The sequence below is a fragment of the Tasmannia lanceolata genome, unplaced genomic scaffold (assembly GCF_043159265.1).
Source record: "Tasmannia lanceolata isolate RefF3 unplaced genomic scaffold, GAP_Taslan_0.1 ptg000015l, whole genome shotgun sequence".
In the NCBI taxonomy this organism is placed as follows: Eukaryota; Viridiplantae; Streptophyta; class Magnoliopsida; order Canellales; family Winteraceae; genus Tasmannia; species Tasmannia lanceolata.
Genome location: NW_027518692.1, coordinates 23825549 through 23843381, shown reverse-complemented (window position 1 = coordinate 23843381; position 17833 = coordinate 23825549). Strand labels below are relative to the sequence as shown.

The 17833-nt window shown below is 41.0% G+C and overlaps 1 protein-coding gene across 1 annotated transcript; it reads left to right on the top strand.

The window, feature by feature from the left end:
- The first annotated feature begins 3155 nt into the window (after positions 1 to 3155).
- On the top strand, positions 3156 to 13799 carry CAK1AT (CDK-activating kinase 1AT). Its single transcript, XM_077354632.1, has 2 exons — positions 3156 to 3849; positions 12500 to 13799. The coding sequence occupies exons 1-2, from the start codon at positions 3172 to 3174 to the stop codon at positions 13439 to 13441; spliced, it is 1620 nt and encodes a 539-aa protein (XP_077210747.1). The 5' UTR covers positions 3156 to 3171; the 3' UTR covers positions 13442 to 13799.
- The last annotated feature ends 4034 nt before the right edge of the window (positions 13800 to 17833 follow it).

Here is a 17833-nt window from a genome sequence, read left to right as displayed (position 1 = left end):
GCTACAATTACGATTGTGAAGAACTCACTCTTTAATGGTAAGAGGAGACATCTTAGGCTGAAACATGCCATGCTGAATTATCTCATTAAACACGGGATTATCACTTTGATTGATGTGAGATCGAAGGATAATATGGCCGATGCTCTCACAAAAGGATTGAATAAAGCTCGAACATTCAAAATTGTAAAGGAAATGGGATTAAAATCTGTAATGATAGAGGAAAATTAAGTTAAAGCCTTTATAGAGAAGACTTAACTTATATTATCCAGGTTATGGACTTAATCTACATTCTCCATGTTCTTTTGAATTTTTGAATATTCCTTGTATGGCCCTAGATAAGCACTTGATATGTTTTCTTTATGTTTAAAGTTATTGTATATCATTCCACACTTGATGATATATCCTCTTTTGAGATAGGTTGTACATTCCACATTTGATGATACAATTTAACTTAAACTTTGTTATCCTGTTTGGGAAGGGTTGAACATTCCACACTTGATGTTTCAACTTGACTCAAATATGGATAAGATGACTTAACATTTTATGGAAATATGAAATGGTTGTTTGCAAAAGAAACCAATTTTTTGGTCTTGTTCTTTATTGAAACTTAAAAATTATATTGAATGGTTCTTTGCAAAACAAGCTATTTTGGTCTTGTTCTTTATTGAAACTTGACAATGATGCTTATGGTGAGAGTGATACTGATACTTTTTCAGCCATTCATGTGTGTAATTATGTTTTACACAAATTGTTGGATTCATTCTTATGAAATCCATATTTTGGTAATTCACAGGGATTGGTGAAAAATGAAGAGCGCATCTTGATTTTGACTTTGATGAAGATGACTTACTTGATGAGTAAATCTTCTAAAGTTGTAAAGACTGAGTGCCTTCTTTCAGTATGTGTATAGAGTTCACTTATATGTGAAACTTTATTTTGAATCTTGATGAGAATCATATCCCATGAATGAATTCTTCTTAAGAGCAGTGGAGTTCATGTATATATGAAACTACCTTTTGGTCGAGTTTATTGTATATGAAACTCTTGGTTGTTCATAAAAGTATTCGTGTTTTCAACTGAAAACATATCTTTATGATAATGTGATGTGGATGATTCAATATTTTGTTTGAACATCACACTATCTATCTATTCGATGGTGCTATATGTAGAACATAGGAGGAGATTGTTGGATATGTTCTAAGTAAAAGCCCAATAGATAGTGGACCAGGTGTAGTGGGCCCATATGGGCTGGAGCCCATTAGCCTTTTAAAACCCTTTAATATTTAACTTGATTAAATAGGGGCTGGGAGCAGCTGGCATTCTATTCCACACCAGATGGCTTGTTAGCAATGCTTCAAGCACAACCAGGTTATCTTCTCCACCGTTCCAACACTTCTCACCTCATTCACTTCATGGAAAGTATCTCACATCTGGAGAGAAGCAAACAGAGCTGCTGATTTCTTGTCAAAGTATGATTGTTGCTGTAAAGGGGATAGGATTGAGCCTGCAAATATTCCTCCCACCTCTCCACTATTTTATCAGAGGATTCCTCTGGTACTTTGTACCGTAGACTGTAACTATGCTTCTCTTTCTCCTCATGGTGCTGCTGTCTTAGGATCTCCGATGGATCTCAGTTTCCTCCGTATTCTCTAGAAGGTCCAGTTCTTAATCTTGCTGGAAATTGCCAGTGATATTCTTTGCACCCTCTTTTCTCGGGGTAGCTATGTTCCAGTGGATTATCCCCTATACCCCAAGTGTTATTCCCCTCTTTTGCCAATCTGGATCACTGATGCTGCCCAGGGCCCCTCTATTTTTCTTTGGGAGATGCAGACTGTATATTTGTGCTTTCCTATTGTCACGTGGCCATTTTGTCCAGCGCTGTTCGCATGGCCTATCCCAAACCAAAGGTCCGTGACACTATTCTGATGTTTTGTTATTATTGTAGTTTCAATGAATCTGGTGGGGGTCTTGCCTACCCATCAAAAAAATTTAAAAAAAAGTTATGGGTACTGATGAATTTGCCCTTACAAGTCCGCATTTGCGCCTTTTACCATCTTACCGGTTGGCAAGCCAATACTCTCCCCACAGCGTCTCTCTCTCTCTACACACTCTCACAGCCGGTACACACACTCTCCTCTCTGTTTTAAAATGAAACCTTGGTGGGGGCCAACAAATGAATTGGTTAGACGTTTGAACAAGGTAGACCATCTATACTTAAAAAAAATAAAAATACATCCACCTATGTGCACACATTATGTTGGGGTCAAAATTCGAATTACACCACGTGGCACAAGATCCGGCTATCAGTGCACATAATACCCCATCAAAGTGATGGATGAAAGAAATCTCCTCAGATCGTGACACGTGGCACTACCATCCTAGCCGAGTCCCCCTACCTATGTCCATCCCCAGTCGGTCTCCACTCCTCTCCGAGCAACGTACGTCTTCCACAAGGAAGCCGGCCCTCGACAATACTCCACCATCATGAGTTGGCGTCGCCAGAACATGTCCTAGGTCCCTGTCTTGCTGTATTAAAGACTACAAAAGCCGGTCGCCAATATGTCAACAACAGCTCTCCTATCCATTCGAATCGCCTTCTAGGATCATACACACGATCTATGTCATCGTAACATCACACCTAGACGCCTGAACTCCCGCCCATACAAATGGGGATCCCATTCAAAGGAGCAACGATGAAAAACATAGGAGAACTCCATGGCAGAAAACCCTCGGTATTCCAAGGATAGGGTAAGAAACCCCTCTAGGTGTGCCACGACACTCTCCATTTCAGTTCTCCTTCCTCCTGGTGCCTCGAGTGTCGAAGGGTCCCTGGAGTTCTGACTCAAGGTGGTACTTAACCCTTTGTCTATGAGCGCAAGAAACAAGTAGGACACACACCCCTCCCTCGGAAGAAGGATTAGCCGATCCAGACTGTTCAGACTCAAGAACAGATTCGAACCACATCACATCATATAACACATATTTTCTAAAAAAAAGTACTTGTGTCCCGCTTTGTTCGAAGATCCAAACCGTTCTTTTTTAGGGCCTCAATGAAAATAGGAGTTGCCCTAAAAATCATCTGCATAAGAAGATACTAACTCTTCGATATGTATATAGATTTATATATGGTGTGGTGTCTTAAGAAGTTCACGTGGGTCCAACCGTCCAACAATGTCAGCAAATGGGAGCTCCCTCAGTGTGGCCCATTTTACCACCAGTGTCTCTCGTTATCACTATTTATTTTCTAATTCCCGGACAAAACTACTCCACCCATCATCTAGCAGCTCAAGAATTGTGGTTCCTCTTATCTATCAAATCCCTACATTTACCACTACAAACCCTAGCTTTTCAATACCTTCTCCCATGGATCCCCCTTCTCGTAGTTGGAGCATCTACAACCGTACAGAAATCACTCAGAAATACGAAATCCTAGACCGAATCGGCTCCGGTACCTATTCCGACGTATACAGAGCTCGAAGAATCTCCGATGATCTCATCCTTGCCCTAAAAGAGATCCACGATTACCAGAGCGCTTTCCGTGAAATCGAATCCCTCCAAGTCCTCCAGAATTCTCCCAACATAGTCGCTCTCCATGAATACTTCTGGAGCGAAAACGAAGACGCGGTTCTCGTTCTCGAATTCCTCTTCACTGATCTCGCGTCCGTGATCCGAGATGCGAAGAGGAATCGGGAGGATGGGATTTCTGTTGGTGAGATTAAGAGGTGGATGATCCAGATGTTACAGGGGGTCGATGCTTGTCATCGGAATTCGATAGTTCATCGAGATCTTAAGCCCTCTAATCTGTTGATTTCTCCTGATGGTGTTCTCAAATTGGCGGATTTCGGACAGGTAAATGAACTTAAGCTGTTAGAGTTGGTGTTGTTGAATCATTTATACTCCAATACTCTGTTAGTTACCTAACCAATAGGCCAAAAGCTCTAGAGCTGATGGAAATCTGGAAGGCATTAGGCTAGGCACTTTAAACCTGTTCCATACCAGGCTGGTACCACCTAGTCCCGTTACCTAGGCAGGCCCCCACTTAGGACCCTAACATACTCCCCCTCATTTATGGCCCCGCATGTGGATTTTTAATATCAAGGAGTTGTTGGATTTTGAACCCAAGACATGGTCGGAGGCAATAGCTCCCATATCATGTGAAACCACCAATTACTACGAAAGCTTAAGATGTTAGTATCATGTGAAACCACCAATTACTCCGAAAGCTTAAGATGTTAGAGTTGATGTTATTTAATCATTTATACTTCAATAAAGAGAAAGGAGGCACACGCCATAGCCCCAAGAAGAATAGCAAACAGAAAGCAGCAGAAAGCAAAGAATACTAGCGAACTGCTTGCCTAAATGAAGCATGCTTCTAATACAATGGTTCTCTCTCAATCCCTTCCTTAGCTAAACCATCTGCCATCTTATCATTGCTTCTAGGGATATGAGTGTAGGCTGAGAACTACACAATATTCTAATCACGAATTTGAATAATAATCTTAGCCAATCCCTAAGATCCAGGATCGAGCTTCTTCTTGGTTATTAAATTGGAGAAAAAGAATCAGGAATTTGAAGAATAATCTTAGCCAACCCCTAAGATCCAGGCTTGAGCTTCTTGTTGGTAGTTAAATGGGAGAAAAAGTTCCACTGCTTATGCTATAAAATTCTAGGGTTTTCTTGTAAGTAAATCTAATAAACTTCTTACTTTGGGGTCTTTGATTGGAGTGGAAATTCTGATTGTATCTTTGGATTAATAGGGAATGGTTAGTCATTTTCAAAGTCACTCTTAGAACATAGATGCTTCAACACAGCCAAGCAACACACTCAAGCATGTCTGATGGATGTGGTAACCTATTTTAGCCATCCACATCAAATACTTACACACTGATGTTTGCGTAATGTAGCTCCCATGTTGTTCATATGTGTTGCATAGGAGTGTAAGTCACAGGCCCTTATCACTAATGGGTTCTTTTCCTACAAAATGAAAAGATCGAAGCTGCCTTTTCCTCTTCAAGTAGCTAGAAAGCTAAATTAAAATAATTTAAAAATTGGAAAAAAATGTGTTAGCATGCCTAGGTCTCCACTTCGTGATGGCATGCATTTTACTCGTGAGCAAAACATAGACCAAGATGTATAGAGACTTCAAAGAAGGGTTGGGTTGTAAAAGTAGCTGCCAAAACTATGGAGGCCATGTCATCATTGTCAGCATCAGAGGTTCTTCTTCGAGCACTGAACTCTAGTTGAGCCATGGCTAGTGAGCAATGAAGTCTAAGCACAAGTACCGGTAGTGTCTTTCAAAATCTACACCCAATGTCCCTATCAAATCGATGGGGTTGTATCTCAATTTCACTATCCATAACTTTGTCTACTTTTTATCTTTGATACCACTTCATTCTCCCTAATTTTGAGTTAATAGTTAATACCACTTCCTTGTCCCTAATTTTAACTTTATCTTGCAAGAAATTCTATATAATTTAGCTAGGGGTGTGAGGGAAGATGACTTTGAATCGAGGATTACGGAGGCCTATAGGTCTAAAATGGGGAGAAGACCCCTCTCGGAGGCAAAATATGTCTTTATTATAATATATAGATGAGGTTTGAGACGAAGTTAATAACTCATTAGGTTCACTAGGTGGGTAGTAGGCGCATCCTGGCCGATGGTTTAGGTATAGGGTTATTTTGGTAATTTGATCAAAAGGGTGTAGAAGTGGGATTCAAGCATGTGGTATCTAGCTTAAGTGCTTCCTGACCGATGGTTTAGGTCTAGGGTTATTTTGTTAATTTGTCAAAAGGTTGTAGAGATGGGATTTGAGCATGTGTTAACTAGCTTGATTTTGGCACTTGCCAAAGATCTGACACAGCAAGCCTCTAATTTCACTAAGGGAGACAATGGAGGAAATTTGCAATGAAAGGGTTCCGAGTTTCAATTAGGTATTTTTCTGAGCTTGTAAATTGTGTCAAATGAAGGGAAAAATAGAAACTGGGTTTCTAGTGTTACCATGGCATTAGGATAATTAGTGGGGGCAACTAGACCCAATTTTAGGTGATCTTGGACCTTTATAAACATTTGATTATCTTGGTTATATCTCTAATCTATTTTTTTGAAATGGCAAGATGAATTCATTAAAAAGGAAGGGGACCGAGGTGGGCCTCAACCAAAATTACAAGAAAATAAAACAACAATAACAAGAAAGACAAATCTCAGGGAGGGAGGGAGGAAGTCAAACCACTCCAACTCCAACCTCCTAACCCCACTTCTAGCCAAGGAGTCCGCCTCCCCATTAGCAGATCGCCGAACATGATTGAAAACAATAGATGAGCCTACAATTAAATCATCTATTTCATCAAAAATAGAAGAAAATCTCCAAGGAGGCGACACCAACCCCTTCAACCATTTAATCACATTCAAAGAATCACCCTCTACAATAGTGGTATCCATGCTATCTCTCTCAAGCCTTTTTATGCCATGATAAACCGCCCTCACCTCGGCCTCCGAGGCATCACAAACTCCAAGAGGGCCGGCAAAAGCCCATATAACTTCACCACAAGCATCCCGACACAACCCACCAACACCGGCCGGGCCCGGGTTCCCAATACTCGACCCATCAAAATTAATTTTGAACATTTCAATAGGCGGAGCCTCCCATCTCTGAACAATCGGATGTCGGCTCTTCCTACTAAAGCAAACAATCCTCCAACCCTCCCATAAGTCAAAGGCTGATACAAAACGGAAAGCCGGTAAACTTCTCGCCCATGAAATAGTGAGCGCAATAATTTTCATATATATCCAATACGGAGATTTTGCAACTCCTTCAAAGACACGGGAGTTTCTCTCTTTCCATATCACCCACCCTGTTGCAAGAAGACACAAATTCCACAATACTTTGCCCTTCTTCTTCCATGGCACAAAGGTCCGAAGAAGAATCAACTCTGGAATAGAAAATGGAAAAATCCAACATATGCCAAATCTCAGAAATATCAAACTCCATACCTGACGCATAAATGAGCAATGCATGAAGAGATGATCCACAGATTCACCATCTTTCAAGCAGAGGGGGCAATGGTCAACAAGCATCATACCGCGCTTCCGGAGGAAGTTAATCGTTTGAATCCGATCACGACATACCACCCATCCGAAGAAACCAACTCTAGGCGGGCAATGAAATTTCCATACCTCGGCTGAAATGGAGGATACACTGCAAGGCAACAAGCTGAAATAGAAAGATTTGACAGAGAAAAAACCAGACGATTCCGCAGTCCATACTCTTTTATCCATACCGCTTCTCTTAATGTAGCAACCATCTAAAAGCTTAAGAAATTGGGCAACCGACTCTAGCTCCCGATCAAAGAAGTTCCTTCTAAACCTAGGGGACCAAACTAAACTACCCCCTTCTCGAGCAAAGCATTCAGAAACAAAAATCTCTTTCTCAGCGGCTACACGATATAAATTTGGGAATAAACTCATAAGAGGCTCATCAGCACACCACACATCCCTCCAAAATTTTATTAGATCCCCCGTATACACTCTAAATCTAATCCTCAAAAGAAAAGCAAATGACATTTTCAAAATGTCACGCCAAACAGTCAGACCTTGTTTCTTGTAATGGTTTTTAGATTCCCACTTTCCCGGCTTGCACCCATATTTACTCCCAATTACCCTAACCCACAACTGAGAATTTTCCTCCCCGAACCTCCATAACCATTTTCCTAACAAGGCATGATTAAATTCTTTCACTCTCCTAATACCCAAACCACCATTCTTAACAGGTAAGCACACACTCTTCCAACTGACCAAAGAAATACCCTTTTTCCTTTCATTGCCTCCCCATAAAAATCTACGTTGGATTTGTTCAATACGCGATACAACACTGACCGGGCATTTAAACAAAGACAAAAAATATATGGGAATATTGGCCAACACCGCCTTAACCAACACAAGCCTTCCCCCTCTAGAAACAAGATTTCTTTTCCATGATTCCAACCTCCTTTCAATTCTCTCTACAACAGGTTATATCTCTAATCTTGGTTATCATAATTGAATGCACATTTTTTTTTTTTAGTTTTAAAGTGCTTACGTGAAAATTTAACTAATGGTGGCATTTTCATGGAAATATAAGTTTCATAGGCTTTTCATTATATTTTGAAGTAGAAGGTTGCAACAAAAAATTATTGTTAGATCCTTCCTGTGGATGCTTGTTTATTTTGGTCATAGCTTGATGCTTAGGAAGTGGTATATGGTGATCCTTGTCTTATTTTAAACCTCTTTTAACTATAGGTTTCATCCTTGAACTTCCTAAAAGGTTTCGTTCAACTGGCACGGTCTTGGTTTTCAATTTTGGGCTAGCATGGTTATAAGAATTGAGTCCAATTTTTTCTTTTTTATTTGGTGTTTTGAATGCTAACTTAATAACCTAGCTAACGGTGGTTGTTTCATGGAATAATTTATTTCTTTGACTTATGGTTTTCCTAAATGTAGTTTTCTTAGTGGAAAATTTATGTTTGGTGCATGCTCAAGTGTTTTTGCCATAATTCGATGCATAGGTTGTGGAATTTGGTGATTTTGGTATGGTTTTGAAGCTCTTTCAAAGAGGTGAAAGATGGTATAGCTTTCATCCATTTACCTTAAAAAAGGATTAGTTAAAAAATGCTCGAATTGAATTTTCTACAAAGGACTGGTTATGGTTGCTGGGTTCCTTGTGTATAGGGCAAGTTTTAGTTGGTTGGATGTCCTAAACGGGTCAGCGTCTGTTTACTATTCTAAAAGGCCCTACAAGATTAGGGGTTCTTTCTATGCTTGGCAGGTTCTGAAAGGTCATTTTTCTTGCTATTTGATTTTATAGGATCAATCTTGTTAGAAATATTGAGTGCCATGGAATTTGTAATTGTTTGGCCGACTACCCTTCATTAAGGGAACTTTGGCCAATTGTTCAATGTATGTATTTAAGTCAATGTATACATTACTTTTTGCTTAATAATAATATGATGTATTACCTCTCTATATATAAATTCTCTTGTCCTCTATCTACTTCCACAGCCTCATCATATGATTCAAGATGTTTTTTTACATGGTATCAAATCATCGGGATCAAGAATAAGGGATTGAACCCGATTTCTTGAGAGGTGCCTGCACTCTTTGCATATCCCTTCCTTTTTTCTCTTTCTGATATTTCCAAAACTCTAGATTCCCTTTTCTATTTCGTACTAGTATCTCCATCTTAAATTTCTTACTATTCATACCAAAGAAACAACCTCTTCCTTTATTTTCATTATTAATTCCCTTTATCAAATCATCAGGATCAAGAATAATGGAGTGAATCCGATTTCTTGAGAGGTACCTGCACTCTTTGCATATCTTTCTCATATTTCCACAACTCTAGATCCCCTTTTCTATTTCGTACTAGTATCTCCATCTTAAATTTCTTACTATTCATACCAAAGAAACAACCTCTTCCTTTATTTTCATTATTGATCCCCTTTTCCTTCATTTTTCTACCTTATTGTCTCTCTTTTGGAGCTTTTATGATTTTCTCTTTCCTTTTTATTCACCTTTTTCACACCACAGATGACTTTTCCTCCTTTGCTTTTTTAATGATGAAATTTTCCTTCTTTGCTAGCATATACATCACTTAAGTCTCATGTTAAGACTGTAAATGAGACTCGAATACACAAAGAGGGCCCAATCCACTATCATAATTTTAATTAGTTTCCTTCTCACAGCCTAACTTAAAAATAGGTACGCATTAGCACCATATGCTAGAAAATCTCCCCTCTTTGACAAAAGTACCCCCTTTTCATGCCAAAACCCCAACCCTAATCTCTCATTTGAGAACTAGGGTTTTCTTTCCATTCCTGTGTATTTTTTTCCTATTTCTTTATTCTCTCCCATATCTCTTTCTTTAATAGCCTTTCAATTCCTTACATTTTCTCACTTTTCTGACCTTCCAGATCTTCCAATATCTCCAAACTGTAGCACACCCATTTTTGTAAGGTAGCATTTTCTTGTTTGCTTTTCTCTGTCATGATTTGTACCTTTATTCTTTCTAACTGATTCTCCTTATCTATCTCATTTGTTTTCCTTCTTAATGACTTCTTTTTTACTGGGGAAAGGAACATTAGAGCAGTGAATCCACCAACCACTATAGATGTGATTAGAATTTGGAAAAGAATCATTTGGGATGGATTGCCTTATCCAATACCAAAATCTCGGTTGCAGCAAAAAGTTAACATGGTTTTATTCAAAAGAGAACACACAAGCAGATGAGATTGCAAGACCGGCAAAAGTTGAAGATGCTTGATGCATTCTCAAAATTCATACACAAGGAAAAAATTGTATCATGAGTTGTGGGACTCGCTTTTATCTTATCCGATCATAACGGTGGACATCGATGCCCTTGCTAACCTGTGTTCTCTATGGGAAGTAGAAGAGGAAGGGGCAGACCACATCTTCATTCATTGCTATGTTGCATTAGTACGGATACGAGTGTTGGAATCCGACACTGGTATCGAGTGTCAGATTGGGCAAACCCCAAAAAGAACGATTCATGAATTGCCAAAATATTTTAATCAATTCTCAATTTTTTTTACATAATAGCATGGTTATACCAAGTAATATAATTGAATATTTTAATAGGTTGACTATATATAATATTTTATTTCCATTTAGGAAACTTAATATTATGATGGGTAAACTCAAAACATATGGTAATTGTAAAGTTGTGCTATTAGTATTCACTATTCAGAAACAATAGATAAAAGAGATCTACAAGTGTCTCAGAGAATCTTGAACAGTTCTAAGAATGTTACAAATTATATCCCATCGCACAAACATAAGTCATCTCCTTCTAACGGCTGTCATAAGCTAGATCATTATGCTCAATGGAATGGTACCCCTTGTCATCACCATCATCTCTAGGAACATCAATATGATTGATGTCCTCATCTTCGTTCACAACAGCAATACTAATTCCCTTTGAGATGAGTAGAAGAGTTGTGATGATTAGAACTTACAAGGAAATGAGAGAGAAAGATAGTGTGTAGATGAAGTTAATAAAATGAGGCCTTAGATGGGTTTATATAGGATTTTGTTTGTCCTTTTTTTTGGTGAGTCTGCGTGTGTGTGTGTGTTTTTTTTTTTTTTTTTTGTGTGTGTGTGTGTGGGGGGGGGGGGGGGGGGGGGGGTTGCAAAAAAGCGAAAATTACTCTTGAAACGACTATAAAACAGTAAAAACAGGCGTAAAATACGGGTGAAACAGACAAAACACAACATATAGCTGTTGGAGGGCAATTCTATAATTTTTTTTAAAGAAACTTGTGTTCTAGTTGAAATAGCATGTTTCGCCTTGTTTTGGTTGGAACGGACTGGAATCGACTAGAATTCTAGACAAAACAAAATAAAATGGCGTTTTGCTCCATTTTCCTGACCGGAATGGAACATAATTGACAACTAAGATACTGAATTATTAGACATGCGCAACAACACATCATTAGGCGTTTGATGTTGTTAAACCATTATGGATGATTTTTTTCACTCTTTGTGCTTATTCTACCACTTCCTTAAGTTTCATCTTAAATGTCCATCATTTACATATGTTTCCATACAATTCCGTAGTTTCACAGGCTTTTCACCGAAATTTCCTTCCAAAAACTAGTATGTTTTCATTTGCATCATGACAGAATAGCATACGGAAACTGAAACCTGAAATCTTGTTTTCAATCCTTATCAGGCCCTATAGGCCGGGTCATTTGAACGAGGCAGAAATCAGGGTCCTGTTCACTGGTTTGAAATTTTTTGAGGGAATTTTATGGTATGGGAACCCCCCTCTCCCCCTCTAATTAATAAAATTGTTACCTTAAAAAAGAAGAAAATGGTGGACAGTGGTGATTACAAAGTTCTCCTCCAAACATAATGTGTCAGCAATTAGTTGCGCTATGTGATTAGCACTCCTGGCTTCATTACGTATTCATATTCATCAATGTCAACAAATGCAAAGATGCGGAAGCCGGTAGCAGGTCGAGCCCTGGATTTGAATTGGAGTGGAACCTGTATGACAATGTGCAGATACCAGCTCTCCTTCGGAAGAAACTTGTTACATATAAGAAAGTTATTGCTATTGTTGGTGTCTGATTGTTGGAATGTGATGGCTATACCTTGGAACTTCTTAATTGTTTTAAGGTTCATCAGAATAATGCAATCCCACAGCAGTGCCGAATAGGAAATGTATGAGCAAATCTTACTTTTTACTTCCTATTTATGTTTGAAGTGTTTTACTTCTTAGAATACCGTGGGTTCCAAATACTCCTCTCTAATCTTCTCCAAAGTTGGTCATTGTTATACTCTCTCTAATCATGTCCGAAAGTGGTTACTATTATTTCTTTACACGTATCTTGTTATGTGATTTGTGTATTAGAACAAATGTTGATTTACTCAACCACATCATCTGTCAGTTTTTAGTATGATAAAGGTTTGAAATTGTGAAATTTGGTTTCTTTGGTTTGCCAGTCAACGATTCTTCTTCCTGAGCCTAGAATAATCTCTACGGACGATAACCCAGAAGGGCAATATTGTCAAGACAAGATGTTGATTCTCCACCAGCTTGAAGTTAAAGAAGAAGAAAGTTCATATTTGGAAGATTCTGAAAACCAGATGAATGTACTCCCAGAGCCAAAAACTATTAATGAAGAAGATTATTTGCAAGAGCTAGGCGACCTTAAGGATAAATATGTTGTGGATGAAGCTGATAAGGAAACGAGATTTCAGGATGGTGAAGTCTCCTGCCTTGCTACTTGCGCTACGAGCGACCTGGAAAATGATCCTTTCAAGAGCTCTTTCGAAGCAGACGAGGGTGCAGAAGATGAATCTGGTGCCCTCACTTCCTGTGTTGGAACTAGATGGTACAGGGCTCCTGAGCTACTCTATGGTTCCACAAATTACGGACAAGAGATTGATCTTTGGTCACTGGGTTGCATTTTTGCCGAGCTTCTCACTCTACAGCCACTCTTCCCTGGCAATTCAGATATCGATCAGCTAGGTAGAATCATCAATGTCCTGGGCAACTTAAATGAAGAAACCTGGCCGGGTTGCTCAAAACTTCCCGATTATGGCAAGATTTTCTTCAACAATGTTGAAAATTCACTTGGTCTGGAGGTGTGCCTACCAAAGTGCAGTTCCGCAGAGATGAGCGTAGTTAAGAGACTCATTCGTTATGACCCTATCAGTAGAGCTACTGCAATGGAGCTCCTTAGTGATAGGTATTTCACTGAAGAGCCTCTACCAGTTCCTTTAAATGGGCTTAGAATTCCTTCTACAATTGATGGGCAATATGAGAGTTCCTCTGAAGAGTGGCGTGACCAAAACGATCTTGGATCAGATTCTGATTTCGAATTCGGAGAAGGCGGTGGTGTCTCAAGAACGGGTACCGGCTTTTCTATTCAATTTTCTTGACATTGATGCAGCAAAGACGTAACATTAGAGCCCAGTTTCTCTTCTATATAGAGCTTCCACCCTGCATGTAATTGCTTTTATGTGTTAAAGAAAGCTTTTGTTCATTACATAGAAACAAAGAGCAATGCTACCATCACTTGCACCAGTTCATGGGGATCCGTCGCTCGGGGCAGGCTTGCCTCATATATGGTTGGTATTGGTGATTCTAGCCTTCTGCTAAAAAAACAATGGGTTGTTGAATAATAGGGTTATTCTTGTATTTGTATTTTTAATACTAATATTCTAATAAACACTTATAGATTAAACAAATGCAATACTCAGGCTGGATTTGTGTAGCCCACCGGATCAATTGTTTCAATTAGCAGGCGTGCTTGCCACTTGTACGGTTCATTCTCAACTCAGTTTCCTTATTATTTAGGGAAAATGATCACAACCCCCGATATTGAAATTTATCAACCCAAATCTTCTAAGGCCACGTTTGGGAATCATGAGGAGATTGGATGACTGAGGAGAGGGTGAGAAGTGGCTAAAAGGCAGGGGAAAAATAAACAGTTTTTCTTTTGCCTTGTTTTATAGCCCTTTCTCACCCTCCCCAACCTCCCTAGCCCTCTCTCACCAACTCAACTCAAATAAGCCTTTGCCCCAAAACTAAAATTACATGAATTGGGGTCGGCTAGTCCTCTCTCATCACTTGATAATCACCACTTGATAAACTAAAATTACATGAATTTTTTTTCATGGCGGCCGAAAATGGCTTACGTGTATATAAATTACTATAATCTTCTCCTATTGTCTTAAGTAACTTTAAAATGCTTCCTCTACCTATTTTTAATCAACTAAAGAAAGAATTGTTTGTTTTTAAATGTCCTATAATTTATTAATCCAAAGAAAGCCCAAAGATGGTTTAAAGGCGCAATACAAAAGGTAAATGCCAAAAAAGAGAAAAGAAAATAAGACAAAAAAAAAAAATAGAAACCCAACGCAAGGGTAGTTAGCCTCCAACTCTTTATTCTCAAGGATGTAAATGTTATAGAAGAAGTCTTCTCTCTACCAACACTTGATCTCGCTAAAGCATCATCATCTATGTTAGTCAACTGTGGGATCTCTGTGTCGAGCCTTTCCAAAGGATTATGGTAGCAGCTCCCATCTCTCACCCATCTAATCACATTAAGGGAGCCTCCCTCGGTGATCATGGTAGATGTGATCCTCAAGAACGAGTCTAACGACTTAAGTAACACCTTGAGTAGTGTTGTGACATCAACCTCGATAGCATCATTTTCTCTAAATGAGCTGGGAAAACGCCACATCTCCATGTCTGCATTGCTCAACGAGCCCCCAAACATAGCTGAGCCTGGATTTCTCAACTTTGGCCTCTCTGTAGGTGTGGGGTGAACTCTAGGCTTAGGACCATCCGAGTGAATATTGTTCCAAATCTCCAACAAATCTCCAACTAAAGATATCACTGTTTTCTAGCAAACAACCCTTTGCCCCCTTGCCATCCCCTCTTTGCCATCCCTCGGGCAAAGGATTTGCACCCGCCCACCCCATTGCCCCACTCTTGCCCCTCCTTTGTCCCCCTTGCCCGCTCCTTTGCCATTCTTTGGCTCTTCTTGCCCCCTCCTTTGCCCACGTTGCCCCTCGCCCCTACGCCACCTCTTCCCCTTCCTTACCCCTCCCTTTGCCCCTCCTTACCCCCTCTCCTTTGCCCCCTCCTTTGCCCCTATTGCACCCTCATTTTCCCTGCTTGCATCCCTTGCCCCTCGTTTCCCTTCTCCTTGCTCCCTCCTTACCCCCTACTTTCCCCTCCTATGGCCTGCCTCTCTTGCCCCGCAATCCTTAGCGCTCCTTTGCTCCCTCCTTTTTTCTACATTTTGCCCTCCTTTGCCCCTTCTTTTGCTCCATTGCTTGCTCCTTTGCCCTCCTTTACCCAATTTTGCCCCACTCTTCCCCCATGACCCTCCTTTGCCCTCTCTCTTGCCTCGTTTGCCCCCTACTTTCCCATCCTTTCCCACTCTGCCCGCCCCTCTCCTTTGCCCCCACACCACTTACCCTCCTTTCCCCTCTTTAGTTCCCCTTGCCTACTCCCCCCTCTTACCCTCCGCCCCCTTCTTGTCCCTTGCCCCCCCCCCCCCCCCCCCCCCCCCCCGCCCCCGCCAAAAAAAAAAAAAAACACCCTTGCCCATCTTGCACCCTCTTGCTCCTCCCTTCCACCCTCCTTCCCCGCTATTTTCTACTCCTATGGCCTGCCCCTCTTGCCCTCCAATCCTCAGTGCTCCTTTGCCTCCCTCGCCCCTCCTTTGCTCCCTCCCTTTTCCTCCCTTTTACCCTCCTCTTGCCCCTCTTGCCCCCTCTTTTGCTCCCTTGTCTGCTCCTTTGCCCTCCTTTACCCAACTTTGCCCAACTCTTTCCCCCCATGACCCCTCCTTTGCCTTGCCTTTTGCCTCCTTTCCTTTCCCACTCTGCCTGCCCCCTCCTTTGCCCCCACCCCTCTTACCTCCTTCTTGTCCCCTCCTTAGTCCCCCTTGCCCACTCCCCCCTCATACCCTTCGCCCCCTTCTTGCCCCCCTTTGCCCCCTCTTGCTCCTCGTTTGCCCTCCCTTGCCCTCCACTCCTGCCCTCCACTCCTTTGCCCCCTCCTTTGCCCTCCTCTGCCCCCCGCCCCCCTCTTGGCCCCTCCTTTGGCCCCTTACCCACTTGCCCCTCCTTTACCTTCTCCCCCCACCTCTTGCCCCTCCTTTGTCCCTCCTCTATCTCCTTTGCACCCCTTTCTTACCCCCTCACGTTAAAATGTGTGCCCTAAAAGCGAGTCCTACTTGTATTGAAACTTATATTTAATAATGATTTCATTGTTTCATGACATCTCTTGAGTATTTCTTTGAGTGTGTGATGTGCTTCTAGACACACATTTGTCCTTAGGTAGGATCATGGATAGGTCATGCACATAGAGATTATGTGGCATAGAGATATGACCTTCCGGTTCTTTGCAAGACCTAGAAAGATCACAACTGGGGTTGAGGTCGGACACCTCATACTTGTATACACGGACTAGGGTGGACTATCTCGGTCACTGGGGTAGCTAACCCTAAGTAGGTGGAATAAGTGAGATGATTGGATTAGGCACTGAATGGATCACTTAACAGAGTAACCTATGGATTGGGATTTGATAAGGTTATTCTATCAGAAAGGACCCTTGAATATGTTCTTAAACCTGATGGGTCCTTTTGGTCTATGGGCAAGTCATATGGCTTTAGTCTATCTAACCATAGTCCAATTGGCATTGCCAACGGGTAGTACTGAGTCATCGGGCAAACCCATGGGATCAATAGTGTTATAGTAATGCCCAATAAGGAATCCTCCACCTCTCTTGTTAAGGAATTACATTTATAGTTTCAATCTCACCTTAGCCCTTTTACTAAAGGATGGTTAGTTAATTTGATAAAAGTGTTTATCAGAAGTTTTTGGAAAAACTATATTAGTTTTGAAAAGGACTTTGCAAATGCATTTACGGGCTTAAACTGATAGATTGAAAGGTACACCATTGAGTGGGCCCAGGGGATAATTTATTTCCACCCCCGTAAGACCCAACTAGGGCTGGTAACAGGGCGGGTCGGGGCCGGATGTTGGGGTCCCCTACTCCTTCCCCTCTGCGGGGAATTTTCCCCCTCCCCTTCCCTTCCCCACTGCGGGGATGGTGGGGAATCCCCCTCCCCACGGGGAATATATAATCCCCATCCCCGCCCCGCATCCTTCGGGGGGACAATCACTTCATGCATGTTGCGGCTTGCCTGTTGCATGTGAGAGTAGCCACACAACCCACATAGGCTAAGATTTTGTCTTATTCATTTTATTAACATGGGGACAAAGGTGGTTGCTCTCAGATTCATTTAATTGATCAATCGTCCCTAGCAGATCCCTAATTCCCAATCCCACTTGCCAAAAAGTACTGTACGTGCTACACCATAGGAAGATCCAAACCGTCCATTTGATGGGCACACCATAATACCATAGGCATATGATGATCCAAACCTTCCACTTGATGGGCACATTGTAGGATAATCCAAATTGTCCATTTGATGGGCCACAACGTAAATAGGTTGTGGCCCAAAAATCATTTCCATAGGATAATCCCAACCCTCTGATCTATAGAGGAATTGCATATTATGGTACCTTCTATAGATCGGAGGGTTGCAATCATCCTATGGAAATGATTTTTGGGCCGCAATCTATTTTCGTTGTGGCCCATCAAATGGACGGTTTGGATGATCTATGGTGTGGCCTGTAAAGTACTTTTAAATTGTAGCCTATCAAATGGACGGTTTGGATCATCCTGTGATGTAGCCCATACATTACTTTTTGAAAAATAATGGACTATACAAGCGCACACCATATAAA